Below are 23,770 nucleotides of genomic sequence, written 5' to 3'. Positions count from 1 at the left end.
CAGGCTGAACAGTCCCTGCTCTCTCAGCCTTCCCTCACAGGAGAGATGCTCCAGTCAATCATCTTAGTGGCCATTTGCTGGGCTCTCTCCAATATGTCCACATCTTTCAAGTACTGGGAACACAGAACTGGACCCAGCACTCCAGTGTGTCTCCCCAGTGCTGCTCAGAAGGGAAGGATCACCTCCTGCCATTTGCTGGCAACACTTCTCCTTATGTAGCCCCAGATCCTAGGGGCCTGCTCTGCTGCAAGAGGACATTTAATGTGTACTAATGAATTCAATCAAAAGCAGGAGTGTACACAGGTACCATAACCTCAGTGTTCATGAAAGGGGTGCCATAACCAAAGAAAGGTGAAATTGAGTTAAACCAGGAGCAAAAGAACAAAACAGCACTCAGGCAATCATGGTTTACAACTATCACAGCCCTGAAGGCAATCCACTAAGGATCTGATCTTCATTGTCTTTATTACTCAGAGATGTAAAACCTCAAGAAAGTATTTTAACAACCTCCAAATTCCAGCAAAGTCCCCAGGAAGATTCAGAAAGGTTCAGTTCCAGCCACCATGACCTCAAGTGACACACAGTTAATAGCCAAGGCTGTTCAGAGGTGACTGCCAGGCAAGTGGAATAGAGAGGTCCCTGCACTCCCCCCATGCCCCGTTGCCTTTCCACCATCCCCATCCACCAAGACATGTTTTGATGCTTTTTGCAGTCCCCCAGGTTCTCTACACCCGGGGTTCTGAAGCAATTACCACACAATCCACCTTCCCTTCGGTGGCCACAATAATCATCAGCGTCTAATTTGAGAAAACTAAACATGAACCCATGGCTGAGCACTCTGGCTGGGACACCAGGAGTGCAAAGAGGTTTTTCCAGGGGTTTTTCCCACAGCTCCACTGGAGCCTCAGCTTCCCTCTTGTAGGGATGCAGTGATGTGCAACCCTGTCCTGTTTTGTACTTAGTACCCAGACATTTATTGCTCTCTTAGCCAGACATGACATGGCCAAAGTGTGTCCTTCAGAGCCTCGAGTCAATTCTTATTCTCTTGTTCAGTGCTAGAAATAAAACATGCTCACGGCATTCAGATCTATGTCTGAAACAAGATTTAGTTTCCTAGAAATATTCATGTGCTGCTGAGTGCTGCCTGTGCAGAGGAGAGAGCTCTGGTACCCTGCTGTGCACCAGAGCAGGCTGGGCAACAGGCCATGGAGAATTAAAACATGTTGGCTGAGTACTTTCAGTTAGCTTCAGCTGAAGGAGTTTTGCTTTTTATTCTCTTTGGTTGGACCATTAGTAAGGATGGGAAGGAATGATGTGGCTATGATAGTTTTTGCTGTAAGCCTATCGGGACTCTGTGATGCTTTCTCAGTAGCCAGCCTAAGAGGGATCTAAGTATAAAAATACCAGGCACATCCAGTCTCCAGTGTTGCTCGAGGTGCACTCAGAGAAATCCTTATGTAGAAAGAAAGAAGAGGAATTCTGGCCACTGAACATGGCCTTTCTATCTTGAACCCAGGAGCTTTCAGAGTGTTAATAAGTACCGGCACCTTCATTTGCTAATGTACTTTCAACAGATCTGACTATATTTTATTAACGGGTGAATGTGGGGGTTGGAATGTATTGAAACTGTCAGAGACCATGGGAAGGAGAAGCTACAGCATGCAGTTAAGAGTACCCATGGGAAGGAGGAACCACAGCAGGCAATTAAGAGTGACCCGTCCCTGACTGGTACTTGGAAGATGTTGGAACTGGCAAGGAACAAGGACATCGGAACTGAGGATGTTGATAAGAAAATCGGATAGACCTTTCACCTGATGTAACTGCAAGGCAAACACAGATGTGCTTGGCTAATTGCTTGAAAGCATATAAATATCATGTAATCTTTGCAATAAACAATCCAGCTTGTACTATACCTCTGGCTCTGTGCCTCCATCCTCACAGGTGAACTTCTCCCAGGTGGTTCTTCTAAATAATTAAGGTCTGCTCTAATAAAAAAGCCTGACATTTATGAATATTATGCATCTCTTCGAATGATGTCCAAAATTTGTGCTCACCTGATTGTATGCAAGAAATTAGAAGGTTGGCCTAGAAAACCTGAAAACTCTTTTTCACAGAAAATATTTTCACTTTCTAGCAAGATGAGTGTCCAGTATAATGAACTATGCTGCATATTACTTACCTAAAGCCACACTGAGATTTTTTTAGCATAAATGGAATAGATTATTGCACATGTTCTAAACCAGGTGGAATTCAGGGTAGAAGGAAAATGGTCTTGGCCCGTTGCTGTTTCGCCTCAGGCAAAGAAGAATTAAGGTTTTCAAATACTGATGTGCTGAAGTACAAATAACAGAGGACTGCAGGGCATTCACCCTTTCTTCTACAGAACAAATAGACAGGAAGAACATTAATAGCATGAAATTAAACAAAAATGTCTCAGTATTCCAGTTAATCCTTTATCCCGACTAAATAAATTGAAAGAAATTATTCTGAGCCACTACATTCTTTCCAAAATGAAATGCCTTAGATTTTGTATTTGTAAATGTTTTAAAATTGAATTTATATACATTTAGATGAAAGCGGTTTCATTCGAAAAAGTGAAATATTTTGACTTCCTCTATCTGTTCCCACGGTTCATTTTGATCCATTGACATGTGTGTTTGGGAGCTGCTGTGATTGACCCGAACGCTCAGTTCAGCGCCCACGGCGCACTCCCGCCCTGGTAGCGCGCTACTGCTTTCCGAGGCTTATTTGCATAGCCCCGCCCCGCCGCTCAGGCCCCGCCCCCGAGCGCCGCTGTCCGTGCCGTCCGCCTCCACTAGGTGGCGCCGCTCCCCCTCTCCCCCGGGCCACTGCGCCTGCGCGAGTCCGCGGAGTCCTTGGAGCGGCGGCGGGTGCAGGCCGCGGTGTGAATATGCAGCGTTGGGGACGCGTATCCTGCGCGCTTGCCCGGGTACGGCGCCGGCGGGGTGCGGCTCTGCCGCGGGGCTGGAGGGCGGCGGGCTGAGGCACGGCACGCTACCACGCTTGGGAGCTCTGGCCTGTGCTTTCCTTACGCCCCCCGACCCTTCGCCGGGAGCGGGCGTGAAGGCGGGCGGAGCCGGAGCAGGCGCTCTGCGGCGGGCGCGGGGCTTGGCTGCGGTTTTGCCCCTTCTCTGCTTTCGCTTCCCTCGCTGGGAAAGGGAGCCGCTGCTCGCTCAGCGCGGCCTCGGCTCGGCTGAGGTGACGCGGCGCCCGCGGCGTCGCTGGGCCCCGGCCCGCGGGAGGCCGCAGCTTCGGGGAGCGGCCGGGCAGAGGTGAGGGCGGTACTGCGGAGCTGTGGGAGCCGCGGGCTGCCCGAGCGCTGCTTCCCGTTTCCTGGGCAGCGCTGTGAGGTTCGGGATACCTTAAGGAGCATCCTGCAGTTAGAGTGATCAGCCCGAGACATGCGTATAGCGACTGTGCTGTCCCATTGCCGCCTCTGAGGTGTTCCTACGTACAGAAGGTGGCTGAAGGGAGTGGAGCAAGACTTTTAGTATGACCTCCTGTGGGTGTCTGATTAACGCCGTTGAGTGGTTTGAGAGCCACTCAAAGTTTGAGAGCTACAGCAAGGATTGAAGGATTGCGTAGAGGCAGCCTTAGGCGAGTTGACGTGAGAGCAGGTGAAATGATGGCTCAGGCTGCGCAGCAGGTAAATGGCAGAGTGACTCGTACCTCCGCTACCAGTCAGTGCCCTCTGTGTCTGCCTCAGTCATGTGCTGTGTTAGTTAGCTGGTGGCTGTGACTGGTTTCTGTGTGGCCGAGTGCTTACTTGTCTTCAAAGGTAGACTTCAACTTTTAAAACTTAAGTTTGTTCCCTTTCTAGAGAAGCCATTTTGATCGAATTCATCATGGTCTCCAGGGAATTGGTGCAGTGTCACAAAGGTCCTATGCTGACCAAGGTAATTAACTGTGAAGAATTTCTTTAGACAAAAAACCCCAACCTAAACCCTTCCAAATAAACCCCTACAGAAACCAAAGCAGTGCTTCCAACTTGGAAATAAGTCTTCCAGATGACAGTGGAATCAATGTCAGTGTGGAGATTTAGATGAAAAATAGTGTCTTATTTGCCTTATTTGATAGCAGGCTAAAGCTATAAATGGAAGTTGAGCTTTATATAATGTAGGAACAGTGATGGTAATTAATATTTGAAAGGTAGTTGTGGCTTGAGATACGAGTTAGATATGGAGTTCATAGTTTCTGCTGCATTCATAATTAGTAGAGGTTCCATAAATAGCTATTTCAGCCATGTTTTTTCCTTTATAAACTACTGATTTTATGGCATTCAGTAAGCATTTATCTTTTGCACTAAATGTTACAATAACCTATCCAGACATCATGGGCTAAGTTCTTCAAGGACTTCTAGCAAGAGGATGGATCAGACAGAATTCAGGTCCTTCATTTCTTTTTACATTATTTTTCCCTGTAAGGTTTGAGACTGGCTATTTTAATTGGATCATAGAAGACCAGTTTGGAAGGGACCTCAAGAATCATGTGGTCCAACCTTCCTTGGCAAACCATGACTGACTATATGTCCCAGGACCCTGTCCTGCCAAATCTTTAGTATCCAGTACTGAGGAATCTACAACTTCCTTAGGGAGATTATTCCAATGGCTGATTGTTCTCACTGGGAAAATTTTTCCTCCAGTGTCCAAAGAGAATCTTCCCAGGCGTGAATTCCTCTATGCAACCTTTGTGCAGAAGGTTACTTTCAAATGCAAGGTGTAATTATCTAACCCAACTTTATTATTGCATCATTTTAAATAGCTGTTTTTCTTCTACTAAAAAATACCTTTTAAAGCATGAATTATTTCAGAACTTATAAGCTGATATTCCTGCAGTAAGGTATTAATTGCTGAAACAAAAATAACTCAAATGTTCTCTGTTTCAGTTGATGCTGATGTCACAGTTATTGGCTCTGGGCCTGGAGGGTATGTTGCTGCTATCAAAGCAGCTCAGCTTGGGTTTAAGGTAAGATGAGATCTCACTCAGATAGCAGAATATTCCTTCACATGAACTTGAAAGGTATTTTTGTAATACTGAAAAACTGACATTCTTCTGTCGCATCATGGGCCACCAGACGCTGTTGATGTGTCAGTAATCTTTCTTTACCTTGTTTACCCAAATTATACAGAAGTTGAAATGGAGATGTGAAGGTAGTACTGTCTACAGCCTTGCTACTGACATTTGTGCTCAGGGCAGCTCACTTTTCATTGGAAGTCGTAATTGAGGTGGGCTTTTATTCTTGTGGAAGAGAAGGTGGGAAAAGAAAGACAGTGACAAAAAGGGCACTGAAAAACTGTCCTCAAGAACAGACTGAGGGAACTCAAGAAAGAAAAAACAATATTCGACTGATGTGCTTTTTGAATGTGGATAGAGGAATTCCATTGACATGTGAGAATTTGAGGTGAAAATTTGTGTGTGGAAATACTGTATGTTTCATTTACACTTATTTATGTTCATCTCTGTTCTGTTGTCTTTGAGTACCTTTTGAGAGAGGCAACTTCATCTGATGTGTACTGATTATGTGTATGACTAATTATTAATTGAGTATTGTGAGAGTTACGTGTGCATAATGCATTTCAGATTTTTTAAAGGTGCTCAGTGGTACAGGTTTTAATTGAGATTGAGGTCTTCTGCCATATAAGTTCATGCTTGTTTATTCTAAACCTGTCTTTTGTGGCTATCTGCCTGCTTTTCATGGAGCAATGCTGTCCTCTGGTCCTTCATCTGTGATTAACAAGGGGATACCATATACAAGGAGGTTAAAAAGTGCCCTGGATTCCGTTTTCATCATAGCAAAAAATAGTTTCCTTATGCTGCTTCACAGCTAGTCAGCGTGGGCAAAATCCATGTACATGCTTGCATGTGTCACCTGTAGGACTGAATAAACATGAAAAATGTTTATGCTGTCCTTGAATGTAAGGAGATGTTTTTGTAAGACCATCAAAAAGATGGATTCTATAACTATACCGTCCGTGAAGAACCCAAGTGTGCTCTACTGGGTTACTGAACTTCAGCCTTCAGTTTTAGTGCTGCATCTGCCAGTACAAGTTTTAAGCCGTTGTAGTGCTACCACAGCATCCCATGTTATTGCCAGCAATATTTTCTGTCTTTTTAACTTTGCTTGGCCTTTTTGATGTAGTTGGTGTAAAGCAGATGAGGCAGAACCTCCTTATGAGGTAAAGGTAGGAGCAGTTTGGTGGTGTTTGATCCATAACGCAGCTTTTAAAACACTTGGATCATTTTTTTTCCTGCAATGTGCTTAAAACAGGAGGAAGGGTAGAGACAGATCAATGAGTTTCTAGGATTTGACATGCAAATTCTGCTCTTCATGTTGCCATCACCTGTGCTTCAGCACAAAAGCAGCAACTTCAAGAAGTGAAGAAAAGCTTTTAACCTGGGCAGTTACTCCTCACAAATTGGAGTTCTTAAGAGTATAAACCAAAGAACTATTATTTTGAACATATGTACCTTGCAAAGAAGGAGATGCCAGTTCTGCTTCCATAGAAAAGGTTTATGATACCCTCTTCCCTCCCCCCCCCCCCCATGAAATCTGGTTTTGGCAGTTGGTTTTGTGTTGATGTTTTGTTTGGGCTTTTTTCCTTTGCACACTTTGATGCTGACAGGTTGATGAGAAGGAGATGAAATATTTTTCATCCCTGTTGTTATTGACCTTATTTTTGCTTGGCTTTGCTTTATTTGATTTTTACTTTTTTCTTCCTAGGTATTGGCAAGCTTTGTAGTTATATAAATATATAGTTATAATGGGTCTTGCAGGATAGCATATTTTAGAGGGAAATGTTTGAGGTTTGGGGGTTCTGTTTTCTTTAAATAAAAGATTACTTCATGCAGTTACAATGAGTGCTGGTCCATTTATTTGTTGTTTGCTTGTGATTAGTTGTTTTTAGGAATTTTGTGTGTGATTTACAGTGTTTGATCTATGCAGATGTGTTTTTTTCCTAATTGTAAGGGGAACATCTTGCACAGACTGAGTGTTGCATTTAATTGAGGCAATGTATATTTTTGAAGTAGAGCACCACCCTTTCAACATCCGTGAAAGTATAAAGGGTGCAGTGGAGAGTGTGGCTCTTTTCTATTGAGAATTTTGTTGCAAAGAGCCATTTTGTGGTTTTTAAGTTAGGAAAAAAGCAAGGGGAAATCTGAGCCTGGAAGTCAATCTAGGAATGAAATTAATGAGACACTTGTAGAGGAAGAGTTACCAGATAAATGCCTGTTCTTTGTCACGAACTCTTAATTTGTGATACATCCTATTAAGGAAATGGTAGCATGAAATTGCTAAAATAATCTTTCTTTCCCCCCCCCCCCCTTCTTTTTCCTCAGACTGTCTGTGTAGAGAAAAATGAAACATTAGGTGGAACCTGCTTGAATGTTGGGTGTATTCCTTCCAAGGTAAGTGTATGTCGTTTGTCATAACTTCATTCAGAACGACAGATATTGTATGCATCGCTTGGAAAAAGATTAAGAAGGAGTTTCTTAAGATCAAGGTACTTTCTGTAAACATTGAAATTGTAATCCAGATGAGTTGAGGATGCAAATAAATATAAGTAGGATTAAAATTTTACTTGGTTAATAGAAATGTTTTGTTTGAAGACTGCTTTATCACCAAAATAGACAAATTTTCTCACTTTGAGCTGCTGAGTCTGTGTAATGAGAACTGTTTCAGATGTTTCAGGCTAAAATTTTAACAGGGATTTCAGTACAGGTTTTCCTCATCCAGTTTTTCTGTATCCTCTTTTTGTTGACAGTCTCTTGTCTGAGGTAATAAGGAAATTCTCCTGTGAGTCAGGCAGAACCAGCTTTCTTTCCTCTACTTGAAGTCTGTCCTTATGGGATTCTTTTGGGGAGGGTGGTGTTTAATCCCCATAGAGTCATTACCAGTTTCTCTGCTGAAATGAGCAAAAGGATAAGTGTGGATTTAACTATTTTCTATTTTTGTTAAATATGTAATTTTATAAAACACTTGCGTAAGAGCTATACAATTTCTGTGTTTGAAATATATCTTTAAATACATGTCAGACTTTCATAATACTGAGAGTATTTTGCAAATAACATGAGACATTTTTTTCCTGATAATATAATCAATGAAATTATGAATGCATGTCCCAGGTCACATTTCTCTGTGTGTGTTTTAGGCCTTGCTGAACAACTCACATCTGTATCACTTGGCCCATGGAAAAGATTTTGCTAATAGAGGAATTGAACGTGAGTGTGAAGAGTAACTGGTCAGTGCCTGTTAACATAAGTGGCTTCCACCAGAAAGTAAATTTAATCACTCAAATGTGACTACTGTAGTTTTCTGGTCAGAAAGCTTTCTAGATTTACAAATAATGCCCTTTATCTGTCAGTTGGAGGGTTAGGGACGTGTGTCTGCTCCTTGAATGGATAGATAAGACAGCAGTATTATGCTTTATCACACTTTTCAGGTATAACATAGCAGTTGTTGAATGTAACCTTTAGCATTTGTGGGCCATTCAACGCATCTTACTGTGGCAGAGCTATTACTTGTATTTAGGTTAGCTCCTATAAAAACACCATAATGCTTGATTAAAGTTGTTGGGATTATTTTACCTTAGTTGCAGGAGTCCGTTTGAATCTGGAGAAGATGATGGAACAGAAGAGTGGTGCAGTGAAGGCCTTAACAGGTGGAATTGCTCATTTATTTAAACAAAACAAGGTTAGTTTGGATTATATTCTGAGGTATATCCATGGATTTTCTCTCATCTGAATTTCTTTTTGCATTTGCATATTTTTGCCAGATAATTTGAGTGGATGGATTTGGTAAGGGCAGAATTTGAATGCTCCTCTTCTAGGAGATGTTTAAAAGAACAGTTCCTTCATTCTTAAACTACATAAAAGTATAGTTAAACTTACTTTGTGGTTTGTAGCAGATGGTGATGCAAAGGTATGTGTTAGCAGCTCTTTTAAAACGTTGGTGAGATTCAGATTAAATGTATCATAGTTTATGTAAGTAATTTGAATCTGAATTTACTGTGTTCTCGTTACTGAAGGTTATACATGTATCTGGGTTTGGAAAAATAACTGGCAAAAACCAAGTCACTGCAACCAAAGAAGATGGCAGCACACAGGTTGTCAATACAAAGAATATTCTGATAGCCACAGGCTCAGAAGTTGCCCCCTTCCCTGGAATTACTGTACGTATTTGAAATCTAAATTATACTTTTTTTTTATGTGTTTTATCCAAGTAATCCAATGTGTAACAATATTTTGCATCTCCCTGCACTTCACCTTTTGTGTGATTTATATATAATGTATAAAAGAGATCATAAACCTCCCTTTGTGGATTTGTCATTAGATTGATGAAGATAATATCGTGTCATCCACTGGTGCGCTGTCACTGAAAAAAGTTCCAGAAAAGATGGTTGTCATTGGTGCAGGAGTCATTGGTGTGGAACTGGTGAGAGGAAATTTAAACCACTTGCTTTTTAATTTATAATGGAACAGAGTGGTTTTGGTGTTTTTTTGGTTTTTGGTTTGCTTTTTTTTTTTTGTGTTGCACTTGACTGTATGGCTGTGATTTAACAGATGTTCGGCTGAGTGAGTTGTAATGAAACTGTTCAGGCTTCATAGCCTGCTAGGTCCTTTTTCTCCCAGAAAAGCTGGGATAAGTGTGTGTAGGATCTGTGCTGCTTCAGCTGGTTAGGTAAGCAGAGAATTGAGAGTGCAACATACAGGTGTTGGGGTTTTTTGCGGGGGATAAAAAGGGGTAGTATCTTTCACTGAGGTTTGTACCTGCTTTTATATGTACAGAACTTCCTGTTTTAAGGGAAGTTCATTTTAAGCCAGAACAAATCCTTGTGCGTAGCAGTTAATCCCAAGAAATTTTAATGTAACGTGATTGTACACATTCTATCTAACAACTAAAGGAGTGGAGACTTCGTCTTGGTTCAAGTTCTTATGTCTCATACCTACATGGCCCAAAAAGAATGTGTATTTGCTGCTCTTGTAACTGCTTGAAAACTTCTACTTAGTAGCTGCTTAACTTGCTGACTGTTAAGCATGGAAAGAGTAAGCAATGTGAAATACTATGTTGGATGGATGTGGGTAACTGCAGGTAAATAGGGTGTGAAGCTGATTGTAGTGGGTATGGTTAAAAATACATGCACAACCAGCAGTGGCTCCATTTTATTGCATAGTTTCCTTAATGTGGTATTAGGACACCACAAGCAATTCCCTTTGGGTTTTCTGAGATACATTCGGATTCTTTGACTTTAATCTTTTTCTATACCTATAACCTAAACTGTACCTAATCTGTACTGAATTGTTTTGTTAGCTCTTTCTTTAATGGCTTATTTCTATGAATTCAGTATTGAAGTTTTGGGTATGCAAACAAGCAGCAATAAATCCATTTTTGTGGGAAAGGCTGGGGAAGGTTGGATTTGTTCTATTCTCCACCGTAACGTTTGTAAACACTGATCAGTTTGCTGTTGTATGTTACCCTTCTTTTCAAAAGTTTATGGTCTGTGGTAAGTATCAAATCTGAAGTTTGCCTATCAAAACTTTTTTCCCTGTATTGCTGTGACTGCAGGGTTCAGTTTGGCAGCGCCTCGGTGCAGATGTGACAGCTGTTGAGTTCATGGGCCATGTTGGTGGAATGGGAATTGACATGGAGATCTCTAAAAACTTCCAACGGATTCTTCAGAAACAGGGTTTTAAATTTAAACTGAACACCAAAGTTACTGGTGCTACCAAGAAACCAGATGGAAAAATCGATGTGGCGTAAGTGTTTAACAGAAAACTAGAGGAATGCCATATATATATGTTTCCTCTCGATCCATCAAACAGTCTGACATTATTTTTTAAATAGGAAAAAAAAAGTTTTGAATTAAACTTAAATCTTTAATGAAATTTAATTCTTTTTATCCTGTATTGTAATTTACAGAGCTCATCATTTTGGGTTTATTGAGTCCCAGGTTGCTTACCCAGGAGAGGTTCTATTGACTTGACTTGTACTTTGTGCTAGTACAAAACCAGTGTTGGTGCACTGAGATAAGTAATAAAAATTCTAAATCATGCTTTTCATGGAACATGACTGTAAGAGTGATCATGATATTTATTTTCAAGCCATTAATTCTTGGCTACTTACTGTAAGGGTTATTCTGTCCATACCTCTTCTTGTCTCACAATAAGTGTGGCAGAGATTTTATTGTGTTTGACTAGAAATAGATGAAACTGCTCTGGAGTGTCTTTTAATGGCCACACATGAGCTCGTTGAAGACTTGGAGGTGAGCAGCTAATACAGAAACTTAATAGCAAATTTATTTTGTGAAAGTCCATATGTATACACTATTACTGTTCTTTCTCATTAATGTATTCTTTATGCCAAAACTGTAGTTTGAGTTTTAAGGAAATGCTTAATGTTAATTAACAAAAGCAATTTTAAATGTTTTCTTTTTTCACTGCAATCTTAATATGGTGACTTGTATTTGCTATATTGCTATAGCTCAGGATAGTCTGTCTTCCACTGAAAAGGTGCTAGATTTGCTCTTCTTTACCATGCTGATGATGGTTGGAGTTTCATTCTGTTTCAGGAGTATTCTGTTGGAACACACTTATGCTTATTCTCACTCTGTGTGCTTTGGTTCTTGTGCTCTCAGAGCATGTGAACTGAACTCGTTGCAGGCGCAAATAAATCCAAAGATGCACTTGAGGAGTGCACCCAGTGCAGGGCAGCTGCTAGGAGGTGTTTGGTTCTGTGTGCCAGAAGAAAGCTGGCTCTAATGGCCCACCCCCAAAATATATACAGTTTGGATGCTGCACCAATTATTTTGCTGTACAGATTTGATCCTGTCAGGCCATGCTGCTTGCTAATGGAAATACACCCTGAATTTCTGTATTGAAGAGTTGTTAACAAGTGTAGTAACTGTCCCTTCTTCCCCTTTTATTCCTCAACTCTTGCAGGGAAGAAGCGTGGGGAAGGCTGAATCAAAGTGTTTGGATGACTGATTCAGCCCATAGATCACTGTCTGGATTATCTTACTTAGTAGTGGGGGAAATGCAATGCTGAAAGTTTACAGCTTAACATTTTTGCTACTTGTGTTTTTATAGTCTTGAAGCTGCTGCTGGTGGCAAGGCAGAAGTAATAACCTGTGATGTGCTCCTAGTCTGCATCGGGAGACGTCCTTTTACCAAAAATCTAGGTCTTGAGGATCTTGGAATTGAACTTGATAAGAGGGGGAGAATCCCAGTCAATAACAGATTCCAAACCAAAATTCCAAAGTAAGAAAGACTAAGTATTTTCTATTATTTGTAAAAGCTTAACCTACTAAAACAATTTTTTTGTTTGGTTTTAATTGCAGAATGTATGTTTAATTTCTGAAAGGAAAACTCAAAGATTTCTGTGTATTTCAGGAATGAAAGACTTCAGTCAGCCTTTGAAGTCTTTGTGATTTCAAAGTGACTGCTTGTATTTCACGTCTCTCATACTTGAAGTGTGGTCATTCTGTGGAAACTGCTTTTTTAATACTTTGTATTTCTCTTGAAATTCAGTATTTTAATCTGTTCTGATTGAAGTTTTCAGTAACATGTTTCAAACTGACTGTTATATAAGGTAGCCTAGGTGTGCTAGGATGTTTTTAAACAGTGTCTTATTCTGTTTCATTGGTCTGATAGCATCTATGCTATTGGTGATGTAGTTGCTGGACCTATGCTGGCCCACAAAGCTGAGGATGAAGGCATTCTTTGTGTAGAAGGGATGGCTGGAGGAGCAGTTCACATTGACTACAACTGCGTACCCTCTGTGATATACACTCACCCTGAGGTGGCCTGGGTTGGTAAATCGGAAGAACAGCTGAAAGAAGAGGTACTGTTTGTTTTCTTCTCAGGCAAAACCTTTTCCTCCCTTGGGCAGGGGTTCATTGTCTAGTAGTCTATCTGGCTACTTGTTTCAGGAGAATTTCTGCATCTGAATTTACTGCTTAAGGTCTATGACTGAATGATTCCCTCTGGTGTGCCACTGTCCCAGGGATCACTGTTCTCTTTAATGACTTTTATTCTGTGAAGTTAATATTGTTTATTTGCTAATTTATCTTTTTTTAATACTCCCTTAACCCTTTGGTGGTTGTTGTTATGGATTGCTCTGTGTGTCATCTTACAGAATCGCAGAACGGTTTGGATTGGAAGGACCTTAAAGATCATCTAGATCCAATCTCCCCCTACCTTACACTAGACCAGGTTGCTCAGAGCCCCATTCAACTTGGCCTTGATCACTGCCGGGGATGGGGCATTCACAGATTTTCTGGGCAACCAGTTCAAGTGCCTCTTAGTGAAGAATTTCTTCCTAATATGTGTCTCTTACTTTTCTGTTGCTTCTGTTCTTGTACTTACCAAATTGCATTTATGATTCCATTGTTCTTTAGGGTGTAGAATACAAAGTTGGGAAATTTCCATTTGCGGCGAACAGCAGAGCGAAGACAAATGCTGACACGGATGGAATGGTGAAGATCCTTAGTCACAAATCAACAGACAGGATGCTGGGTGCTCACATTTTAGGCTCAGTAAGCATTGTAAATTGTTCTGCTGTCTTGGCCTTGTAAGGGTCTGCTATTTAGTTTGCACAGTTGCAGTGAAGTTGTCAACTGAGAAGTGGTGCTTGCAGAAAGAAGGACCATAGTCAGTTTTATTTTCTCTTCTCTTCTGCAGCCCTGCTGCTCTCCCACTTTTCTGTTACTGTGGTGTTAGACCCAGCACTTATTTTTACCCCTAGAATTGGCAGGGTGAATTGGTTTCTCTGACCAGTTTTGGGTTGTATTTTTTTTTCTTGGTGATGGGGTGTTTTTAGTGGGATGTTTGAGTATGTCATAGGAATAGTGTGAAATACCTGAGAGAACAGCAGAAATTGCTGACTCTAGTCCTGGAAGTTGAGGGAGCTGAACAGACATGACTCTGGCTTTTTTATTGGTGGTTTCTTTCCCCACTCTGAACTTCAGACTTCGGCGGAGCTGGTAACCTTCTGCTGCAGTCACCAAATGCAGGGTCAGTAACTTAGGAACTTTGATTAAAAGTGCTTTGTAAAAATGACAAATCAGATAATTAAAGCATCAGTTTTTGCTGTCCCGCACATTCCAGAGTTAGACCCTAATTTGTCTCTAGTTTGCTTATTATACAACTTTCCTTTTGGTTTTTTTAGCCGAAGATGCTTGTTTACAAGCTGTTACTCATTCAGGAGAACCCAGATTTGTGCTAATTCCAAATACTATTAAATTACAGGGTGCTGGAGAAATGGTTAATGAAGCTGCCCTCGCTATGGAATATGGAGCATCATGTGAAGATGTAGCCAGAGTTTGCCATGCCCATCCAGTAAGTGTTTTCCTAGAGTGGGCTGTTGAACACCACTGTTAGACAGATGTGCTATAGCTATTAATGACTGTTAATGACCTATTAATGACTTACACCTTTTTGTGTTTGCTTTCGACAGACAGTGTCAGAAGCCTTCAGGGAAGCAAACCTAGCAGCATCTTTCGGCAAAGCTATCAACTTCTAAAATGAAAGAGCAGATCTTTATATGTGTATAGTGCATCTCTGGACATGAACTGTGGGCCCTTATGCAAGCCTGAGTCAGAGGATTTTAGGACTGAATTAAGTTTAATCTCTTCATTCAAATATTTAAACAAGTAGAGTTTGGAACAAGTGGAATTATCCAGTCTCTGTAAATTAAATACTGAAAATTACATGTTTATTTACATGATGAATGTTACAGAAAACAGCCTGACAGAACTCTTCTCTCTTTCAAAACCAAACATTGCGCTGCTGCATGGGATTATCAGGTTTGCTGGCCAAAACTCTGGATGAGTGCCCAGCATACCTGGTGTTTTCTTATTTGAAGTAGTGATAGGCTAAACCAGTTGAATGCTGGCACTTAAAATGCCACTGTCACTTTCGCACAAAAATGTGTTTCCTTCTGAAAGGATTAACTTTAGTATTTAACCTACTTCTTAAAACAAGTTTTGGTACTTGTATGTGACCTAGTAATGTTAGGATCTTGGGAGAAGAGGGGCTTGTATAGATCAATTAAAACTATGTTGACTTTAAAAACTATGTTGACTTTGTTCTGTGTGTGTGTGATTCTCCACACGTCATGTTTTCATATTGAAAACTCAGCAAGGTAAAAATTAAGTGCTAATGGAGAAATGAAAGATTGAAGAATTGATCTTACTGCACTTACTCTTTTTTCTGGTTTTAAAGCTTCTTTTTCCAGCTCTTAAACTTGAGACACTAAAACTGGGTAGTGAAGTAGCACTTGCAGTTAAGTGTTATGAAATGGGGGTTATTCTGCACCTTCCACACATAAGGGCTGTAGTGTCAGCTCTCCACAGAATTAAGACATACTCTCTTCTTTTGTTTTTGATTTTGTGCTCTTTCTGTCTCTTCTGTAATGAGAGAGCTCAATAAATATTTAATGTGGCTGGAGGGTGGTCTTGGGTTTTGTTTGCTCATCAGCCCCATTACTCCTTTTAGTGTTGAAAACATGAAGAAACTCGTGAACAAATGGCGTCTTTGGAAGATCCCCAACATGTACGTTAAATGTGCCTAACTCCAGTAGCTGATACGAACTTTTGTTTTGAAGGATGTCTTTTTCTGTAATTGTTAGGCTTATCTGCCTTGAAGAAGACCTTAATATGTGCTGGGGTTGTGTATGTCCTTTCTCATTATGCCAATGGAAAGAGAAAAGTACATGCTGAAAATGGTGGAAAAGCTACTTGGTTCTGTGTACTCAAGGTTATATCCTGCCTTTAGAGCTTCTTATTCAATCATTATTAGTCCATTATCCGAACTGAGTGATGGAAATATATGCCAATGTACCATTTTATTAAGATACCAGTTAATCAGTAAGCATCAGTGATGTTGTTCTTCATTTGGGTTTAACTCCTGTTTTAAATGGCAATGGGGTTAAACCGTGACAGCTTGTCACGAGGATATGAGGTAATCTGATCCACAGTTCTCTTGGGTTAAGTGAACTAATGCGGACCTGCTTTCAGGTATTAGTAGGAAGCTGCTGAAGGGAAAAGCAAAGGTGAGACAATAGTGAGGGAAGAAAAACCTGATTATTCCAATAGATCTTGGCATCTCATAATCAGTGCTAGCGGCTGCTGGGAAATGCGAGGAAGTGTTGATCTTGGGTTCTTCCTGGAAGCCCTGAAACAGTTTTGCATCCACTCCCTCTGCCTCCCGCTGTTTGGGGTAGTCTTGCTGCAGCTCATGCTTGAGGTTCAGAAAGTTACAAGTTCTCTTATTTTGTTCATGTTAAATGGAGTTTGGGAAGTCAGGGAGGCTAAAATTATACTGGAGATTATCTCCCAGATACTTTAAAATTCAGAATTGTTACTGTATTGTTACTTCTCTTGCTGACATTCCTGTTCTAGTGAATGTACAAAGAGTGTGTGTAATGGTAAAAGATGCATTACTGAGCTACCTGTCAGTGATCTGATGGCAGTAAAATCTGAATGCTGCAAGTTTGCAATTTGTGTTTTTCAACAGCTGCTGTGTATAGTGGCAGTGAAATGATGTCTGATGCTGGTACAGTGGTAGCCAATTCCTGTGTAACCTATGGAGCTTGGGGATGATTATTTAAACATACTGCTCTTCACTTTGCTTAGGTAGCGATACATTGTGCCATAGTTGCCCTGACTGACTTTCACTGACATCAGTCAAGGTTAGGTAAGGGCAGAGTACATACACAGATGCATTCCTCAGCTCAGAGTTAGCACTCAGGATATGTAAATGCACATTGCAGTTTTGGATGCTGATTTGTGCAGCTGATTCACGTGTGCAGTACTGTACAATTGTCTGAAGATGCACTGCTCTACACACAGCTGAGATGAAGCATGATAAACTGCATGTTGCACTTTGACAAAAGTCTTATTTAAGTGCAGCTGGTCTTAAGGAGCTGTCTGTGTGCAGCTCCTTCACTGTTTCACATCAGCACCCTGTGAACATCTGTACTCCCTTTTTCAGATAGGCTTGGTTTGCCAAGCTTGGTTCATGACATAAATTTGGTGCTTGAAGTGTAAATGACATCCACATCTTCAGTGCTGCCCTGTGTCCACGTAGCAAGTGTTTCATAATCAGTGACATGAAACTAATGTCAAACCTAAATGGGTATCACGCAGAAGGTAAATAATCCTTTTTGAGTTACCATGACATAAATGCCAGCTAACCACATCAGGATGGTGTTTTCTTCATTCCCTTGTAATTTTGGTGAGTGACCATCCACAGTTCATAGTAACTGGAACCCTTATGTAGAAGTACGTAGTTGGAGCCAAGATTTTATTAGATCTCTAAGCAGTTTAAAAACAAGACTTGCTAAAGGATTAACTGAGGTACCATTTCAGCTACTGAAAATAGGAAGGAACTTAATGATTCATACTAGGTACATACAGTGATACAAAAGTATTGTTTATTTTCAACATCAAAAAGTTACTTGTCTTTGGTTCTGTGACTTCAAAGTCAATATAAAACCTGTTCACTTTATCAGGTGTTAATCTCGTGTAAGACTTGTGGACTCTATCCTGAACACAAGCATTTCCTGCTCCCATTTACAAGCAAGTGCTGTAAACGGCCACCTTCTGGCTGATTGTCTGTAAGAGGGAGCGGACTGTCTCCTCCAGCTCCACCAACTGCTTGGCTTTGTCTTCCAGAACTCTTTGATTGTTTTCATATGTTTGTTCCAAGTCTGTCAGAAAAGGAAGGGGAAAACCAGCTTAATCAGCAGTGTTTTAATACAGTGAAATGCAAATCATTATGGTTAAGGATAAGTTACTATTCATTTTTATTGCAGAAGAGAATCTGATTAGGAATTTTAAAAAAAGCAAAGGCTGGAATTTTTTCCTTAACACTGGAATATAAAGTGACAACGAAGTAATTGCCCATTAAGTAGAAATCCAAAAGTATGCTTTGGTTCATGTTGAAAATAACTGTCATTCTCTGGCCTGTGGTGGCTTTTACGAAGTGAAATGTCATGGTTAATTCTATTCAGTGTGCAGGAGCAAATAAGTGGAAGAACTGAGTTCCCAGCCTGGCAAAGCCAAGGAAAACACAGCCCCTTCCCTGGCAGCTATGAGCAGATTGCTAACTCCTGGCTCAATCAACTTTAACCAACAGTAACAAATGTTAAATTAATCTGTAACCTGGAACTAATGTATTTTGATCACCTTTTGTTATAACAGCTTTCGGGGGGGGGGGGGGAAGCATTGTTTGAAGATGGGCATGTTACTTGAACAGGTTAGTCCTTGTCCTAAGCATAGTAGTTATGTTCCTTCCCTACAGTGGTTCTTGAAGCAGTGATTGGTGTTCATACCAGAAGTTTGTGCCTCACTGGTAAGTTTCAATGTTTTTAGTCTTTTGAATCAATAATTTCTATGTCCATAAGAATAAGGAAAGCAGATCAAAGCTCAGTAACAAAGAATTAACTTCCGTTTCCTCCTCTGCTGATGAATAGCTGGTATAACAACATTAAACTGCTTCATATTCTAAGACAACCACTTGCCCCTCAGACCAGCCTCACCTTTGAGCAGCTGGAGCTTGCTGTTTGCTTGAGCCAACAAGGCTTTAGCTTCATCTTGCAACATGGTGGCTTTCCTCCTAGCGCCAGCCGACTCTTCTGTCTTCCTGGCAATGAGATCTTCCACCGTTTTATACTTGTCGTTCAGCTCGGTGTCGAGGACCTGTTGTTCCAGATTGAAGCACAAGATGGAGCTCGTTCAAAAGACAATACAGCATTTCGTCCATCCTTACTAATGCGGAAGTAAGGACTGCAAAGTTAGCTCAGTTAAAAGCAGAAATAGTGGGATAATTCATACTGAATATTCAAGACCTGAAGTTCATACTTAATATTCAAGACCTTAAGAGTTGGGGTGAAGATTTCAGCAGCTGCCCTTTTGCAGATACGTGGTTGTTTTATGGCTTTAATACTGCCACTTGGCAAGGATTTACAGGATTCAGTTAGTTCTGTAACTAATAGAAGACATGGCCCTAGTACATCTGGAAAGCTGCATCTAATGAAGTACTGGCACCGCTTTTGGTGGAATGCTTGCACCTGGGGAGAAATACATACCCTTGGTACCCTTTCAGTAATGAGAACAGCTGCCTAGATTGTATAGGTGAAGCTGCTGGAGGAGTCATGGTTTCTCAGCTGTGCTTTGTGAGGTTAAGAAGTCCTATGACTTCTATAACTGAATTCAACAAAGAAGCAAGCTAAGCTGCAGCAGTGCTGCAAATCTCTTGTGTTTACTGGACAGCCACCTGAAATACTACTTAGTGTTTGCAAATCATAGAATAGTTAGGGTTGGAAAGGACCTTAAGATCATCAAGTTCCAACATAATTGATTTGATGGATAATACATCTCTCCTGTCAGAAGATGCCTCTCTGGAGACTGGTGGGCTAACTAGAGACAACAGATGGAAGCAAAGAAACTTCCTGTGGCAGATCTGTCAATTGTTTTGTTAATGGGCATTCTTTTGCTATTACAAAGGTATGTAGCTGACATTGTGAGCAGTGCTGTGTGCTCACACAGCAAACTGTACATCTCGGGTATTTCCAAATTACTTTGGGTTTATATTGAGCTAATGATTTTTCTTTGTTTCTTGATTCTGTATATGCCCAATTCCAGACTGTCCTGAATCTGTCATTCTCATAGAACTATAAATACTCTATACAAGGGGAAAAAGATGACCAGTTGTCCTGTGGCAGATAGTAAAGCTGAGGAACAGAAATGAATCTGCAAATGGCTGACAGCATGGCAGGGTGACAGGTTTCCTACAGCTAGCTGAGAACCTCAGAACTTCGAGTGCTTTTTTCCTCTCTAGCTGGTACCAAAGTATAAAGCGGTTATCTCTGGCAAGTGGGTTTAGTGCCTTCTCCACCCTGCCATGTACTTGAACAATAAATGAAATGGATCCTATGTATTCACTAATGTTCCTTTATCCAAACTGGGGTGAGAGTTTTGTTGGCTTTCCTTTAGCATCTTTCCTGAGCCTCTCACCTGTTTAACTTCTTCAGCATTTTGTTTTGCAGTAACAATTTTTTCTTCTATGTTGTCCACATTCTTTGAATTTGTAACAGCCTTTTGCTTAAGGTCCTTAACACTCCTCTCCAGCTCAAACAGACGCAAGGTAGCATTGTTCAGTGTTTCTTCAGATGCTGCATTTTCAGATGCAATCTGATAGAAAGAGGGATGAGAGTTACACTTCCAAAAGACACTGAACATTCACTAAACTTTCTAGACAAGCCCTGATCACCTAGTTTGTGTCCACAGACCTGATACAAAAAACAGCGTTTCAGTTTTGCTGCAAATGACCAATTGCAGTTAGGGTGAAAGAGCCCGCAGTTTGAAGAGAAGGTACACATGGGGCTGCATTATATGTGCAAGCATTGCCTAATTCACAGGCAAAACTTCAGACTTACATCTGAAGTTTCACTTTCCATCAGGTAATAATGGACTTATGAAGCTGTGTATCTTCCAAGCTGGCCAAGCTTCATGGGTGTAGGCACTATGGCCTCATGAGGGCTTTGAGATGAAGTTTGAAAATAGCAGAAAATAGAGAGAATACAGCAATTACTACTTGAATCCAGCATTCGTTTTAGTCTTGTGCTGCAGCGGTAGGGGACACTGACAAGAGTGGCTACACCAATACACTACCAGTGTGGTTGACAGGCAGGGCTTCCCAGGGATCCTGGCCCACCTGTGTTAGAGGGCTACAGTCCTGCTTGTTTAAAGTCACTGGTGCAGAAAAGCCTTTTTATTTGTTTTTGGGTTGTGGTTTGTTTTTGTTTTTCTTAAGAGCAAAAGGTCCCCTTGCATCTGTCGCACTACCTCAAAAGCTCACTTGAAGGCAGAAATGGTTTAGACTTGGTCTTTGACTTGCAGTGCCCAGGAGCCTTCCCTAGACAGGCTTCCATCAGTTTCTAAGTAGCAGACTTGATATCATTTCTGTATCTTAAGTACTCATAAAGAACATACCGAGGTCAGCAGGTCTTGAGTTCCTTTAATATCTTCATCAGCTTGTTTGATGGCTTTTTCAGCTGCATTTTGAGCTTTTTCTGCTTCTTCCAGTGCTGCTTTCACCATGTCTGCAGTGACTTTAACATCTGTTGCACCATTGCTATGGAGCAAAACCTGTGTTAATGCTAAAAATGCTTTTACTTTGGAACTGGAAAAAGAACTAGGCATACACTGCAAAAGGCCCCCTCACTGCTGCCCCTTAGTGAAGGAATGAGAATCTGCATCAGGGAAAGTTAAACTCTGCGTTTTCTGATACAATGAAATGAAAGTCTGGTTCAAGCTCTTGGTGAGCAGGGTTGCATACCTCGCTTTTTTAGCTTCCTCCAGCAACATTTCTGCTCTGGCAATGTCTCCAGCACTCTGCTGCAGAATGACCTCAACATCAGAAAGGCTTTCTACACGCTCACGAATATCTTCTGTCAGGGCTCGTAGCTGCTGGGGAGTGCTTGGCATCTCCATGTTCAGCACTTCATTAGCCACTGCCTCGATGCTGTCCAGGTCAGCGCTGTCTTCTAGCGGATGGACACAAATGACAAAGATGTAAAAGCTTCCCTCTGTCAGGTCTCAGCATCCAAATTCTTGCCCAGCTGCTCCCTTAAGAAGGAAAACTAGGAAAACTTGTTCCCCATAACTTATGGAAAAACCAAGGTATTAAAACTGCTTCCTTAGGGTGAAACTTCCCTCTCAGGAGAGGCCCAGCTGGCATAAGCTCTCTTGGAAGCCATTTCAAGATCTCAGTGATTAGCTGCACCATGCTGGGGCTGGGGGGAGGCGTAAGCCCTCAGGAAAGGAAGCCAACAGCTGCACATATATGTATTTGTGCTTAACAGTACACTCAGCCTTGTGTAAACAGGGAAGGAATGGGTCTGCTATGCTGCTGTGTGCAAGCGAACAAGGCCCTCATTTAACCTTTACCTGACTTCTTACGGGGAGATAAACTCACAGTTCCTGACTTTCCTCCCCTTTAATAGTACTTTATCTCTCAAGCCAGAACTTACGAACACACTTGGCAAACTGCAGCAGTACAACAGCCTCAGCTGAACCGAGCACAAGAACATGTCACAGTTTGCTCTCACTTTCCTATTGTCTTGGTTTTCTCTTGTTTCCAGATTTCATCATACACGCTAAGGCTGGCTGAAGTGCAGAGGAGACACAACTATTGCATTACCCCTTAGACGATGATTCAGAGCTAAAGATAGTTCTTATAAACCCAGAATTAATATAAATGTAAGGTTTTTACGCATAAGGAAGTCTCTAATCTGTTTAATAAGATTTCTCAGATCTTCGTTGCTTCTGTCCACTTGTTCTTTTGTAGCATTGGTTTTGAGCAAAACTGCTTGTGCATTCTGTTTTGCTTCATCAGCTCTCTGTTTTGCTTCAGAAACCTAAAAAGAGAAAAATAGAAGGACTGCATATTTGCTTAAGCTGTAAGGCCTGTTTTAAAACAAAAAATCAGTTGGAGGCAGAGGTATTAGTAATTAATGAGAAATGCTTTATCTTGTAAAACTCCCAGAACACTTTTAAAAGCTGGTCAAGAGCCATACCACCAATGCTAGTTTAAACAACTCGGGTTAATGCTTAGAGTTATCCATGGGGCTTCACTTGAGCAAGCTCCCTTTCTGGGGATCTTTACAAGCAAGATGAAGTTACGCAACTGAAAAGCAGTATTTTGAGGTAAGCCAGGCACATACTTTGTCAATTGGTGTTGAAACTTGTGTTATGAGTGGTTTTTTTCAGTATCTAACAATTGGTTTGGCATGTTACCATTCTGGAGAGTTGCTCAACTTCTGCTAATGCACTGAGGATGTCTCTGTCAAAGTCCATGGCTTTCTGCCAGGCGTTGTGAGCTACAGTCACCAGCCCGTCGCAGCCAGGTCCTCCACACTTCTTCTTGCCTTCAGCTGTCCGACAGCTTAAACCACCACACTCGGACTCGGCACAAGAGGCTCCCAGGGGAGTGCCACACGTCTGCAGGGACAAACAAGGGAAGCAGACACAGCTTTATTTCCATAGCTGAGCTGGGTGGGGGAAGGAGCAGGACAGTGCCCTACCGTGACAGAAACGTGATGCTGATTCTGCCCCTTGCAGCAGCATCCCAAGTACCACAGGGAAAGAAGCTGAGGTAGAGCTGCAGGCTGGAGGTGGCTCCTGCAGCAGGTTCATACGAGCACAGCTTTAATCTTTCTTCTGTGGCCCCCCACCCCTGCACCTTCTTGCTTTAACTCAGTTACAAATAGGTAGCTCTCTGATGCTGAAGTGGCTGGAGGTTTATGAGGGAAGCATTGCTCTGCCTTTATCATCTACTTGTCCTGTACATCATATTTCACTGGAGAGTTTATCTTTAAGCTTTGGTTTCAAGGTGGAAGCTACTATTGTGTGCATGCCTTCTTTTGTCTGAAATCAGTCTTCATGACTGTTCAAAGAAAAACTGGCCATCCCAAGAAGCTATTTTTTAAGGAACAAAGTGTTTGGTGCAAAGTAGTGTATTTTCCTTTGCTCTAATGCCTTAGAAGCAAAATAGAAGCTAAAATGCTCCAAGCTGAACAGAAAACTTTTTTTCATCTCCCTTAAAGTGCTGTCCCATTCCTGCCCACCAAATGTTTCCTCTGATTCCATCTTTCCAGAACACCTTCCAATTTGTGAATTACTGTCAAGGATGTGTTCCCATAGAAAATTTTAGGATAGACCTTTTTTGTTTAAACAAAAAAGCAAAA

At 41.3% G+C, this 23,770-nt stretch overlaps 2 protein-coding genes across 2 annotated transcripts in view; one reads left to right on the top strand and one right to left on the bottom strand.

Annotated features, from left to right (window-relative positions):
* Positions 1-2,816: 2,816 nt before the first annotated feature.
* DLD (dihydrolipoamide dehydrogenase) lies at positions 2,817-15,090 on the top strand. Its single transcript, XM_061366257.1, has 14 exons — positions 2,817-2,950; positions 3,842-3,917; positions 4,907-4,986; positions 7,360-7,428; positions 8,172-8,241; positions 8,613-8,713; positions 9,048-9,191; positions 9,353-9,454; positions 10,586-10,776; positions 12,106-12,276; positions 12,670-12,859; positions 13,416-13,553; positions 14,266-14,355; positions 14,474-15,090. The coding sequence occupies exons 1-14, from the start codon at positions 2,912-2,914 to the stop codon at positions 14,537-14,539; spliced, it is 1,527 nt and encodes a 508-aa protein (XP_061222241.1). The 5' UTR covers positions 2,817-2,911; the 3' UTR covers positions 14,540-15,090.
* A 2,340-nt stretch (positions 15,091-17,430) lies between these two features.
* Positions 17,431-23,770, bottom strand: part of LAMB1 (laminin subunit beta 1) — a 44,111-nt gene continuing 37,771 nt past the window's right edge. Inside the window, exons 27-33 of the mRNA XM_061366256.1 lie at positions 22,821-23,024; positions 22,297-22,441; positions 21,361-21,568; positions 21,015-21,156; positions 20,037-20,213; positions 18,560-18,719; positions 17,431-17,728 (exon numbers count right to left, since the gene is read on the bottom strand). Of these exons, the coding sequence (XP_061222240.1) occupies positions 17,592-17,728; positions 18,560-18,719; positions 20,037-20,213; positions 21,015-21,156; positions 21,361-21,568; positions 22,297-22,441; positions 22,821-23,024 (1,173 nt within the window). The 3' untranslated portion in view covers positions 17,431-17,591. The remainder of the gene's footprint in view (positions 17,729-18,559; positions 18,720-20,036; positions 20,214-21,014; positions 21,157-21,360; positions 21,569-22,296; positions 22,442-22,820; positions 23,025-23,770) is intronic.

The sequence above is a fragment of the Neopsephotus bourkii genome, unplaced genomic scaffold, assembly GCF_033783945.1.
Source record: "Neopsephotus bourkii isolate Nb327-2 ecotype Australia unplaced genomic scaffold, CSIRO-AGI_Nbou_v1 NB_1328, whole genome shotgun sequence".
Taxonomy (NCBI): Eukaryota; Metazoa; Chordata; class Aves; order Psittaciformes; family Psittacidae; genus Neopsephotus; species Neopsephotus bourkii.
This window is presented reverse-complemented; position numbering and strand designations above follow the sequence as displayed.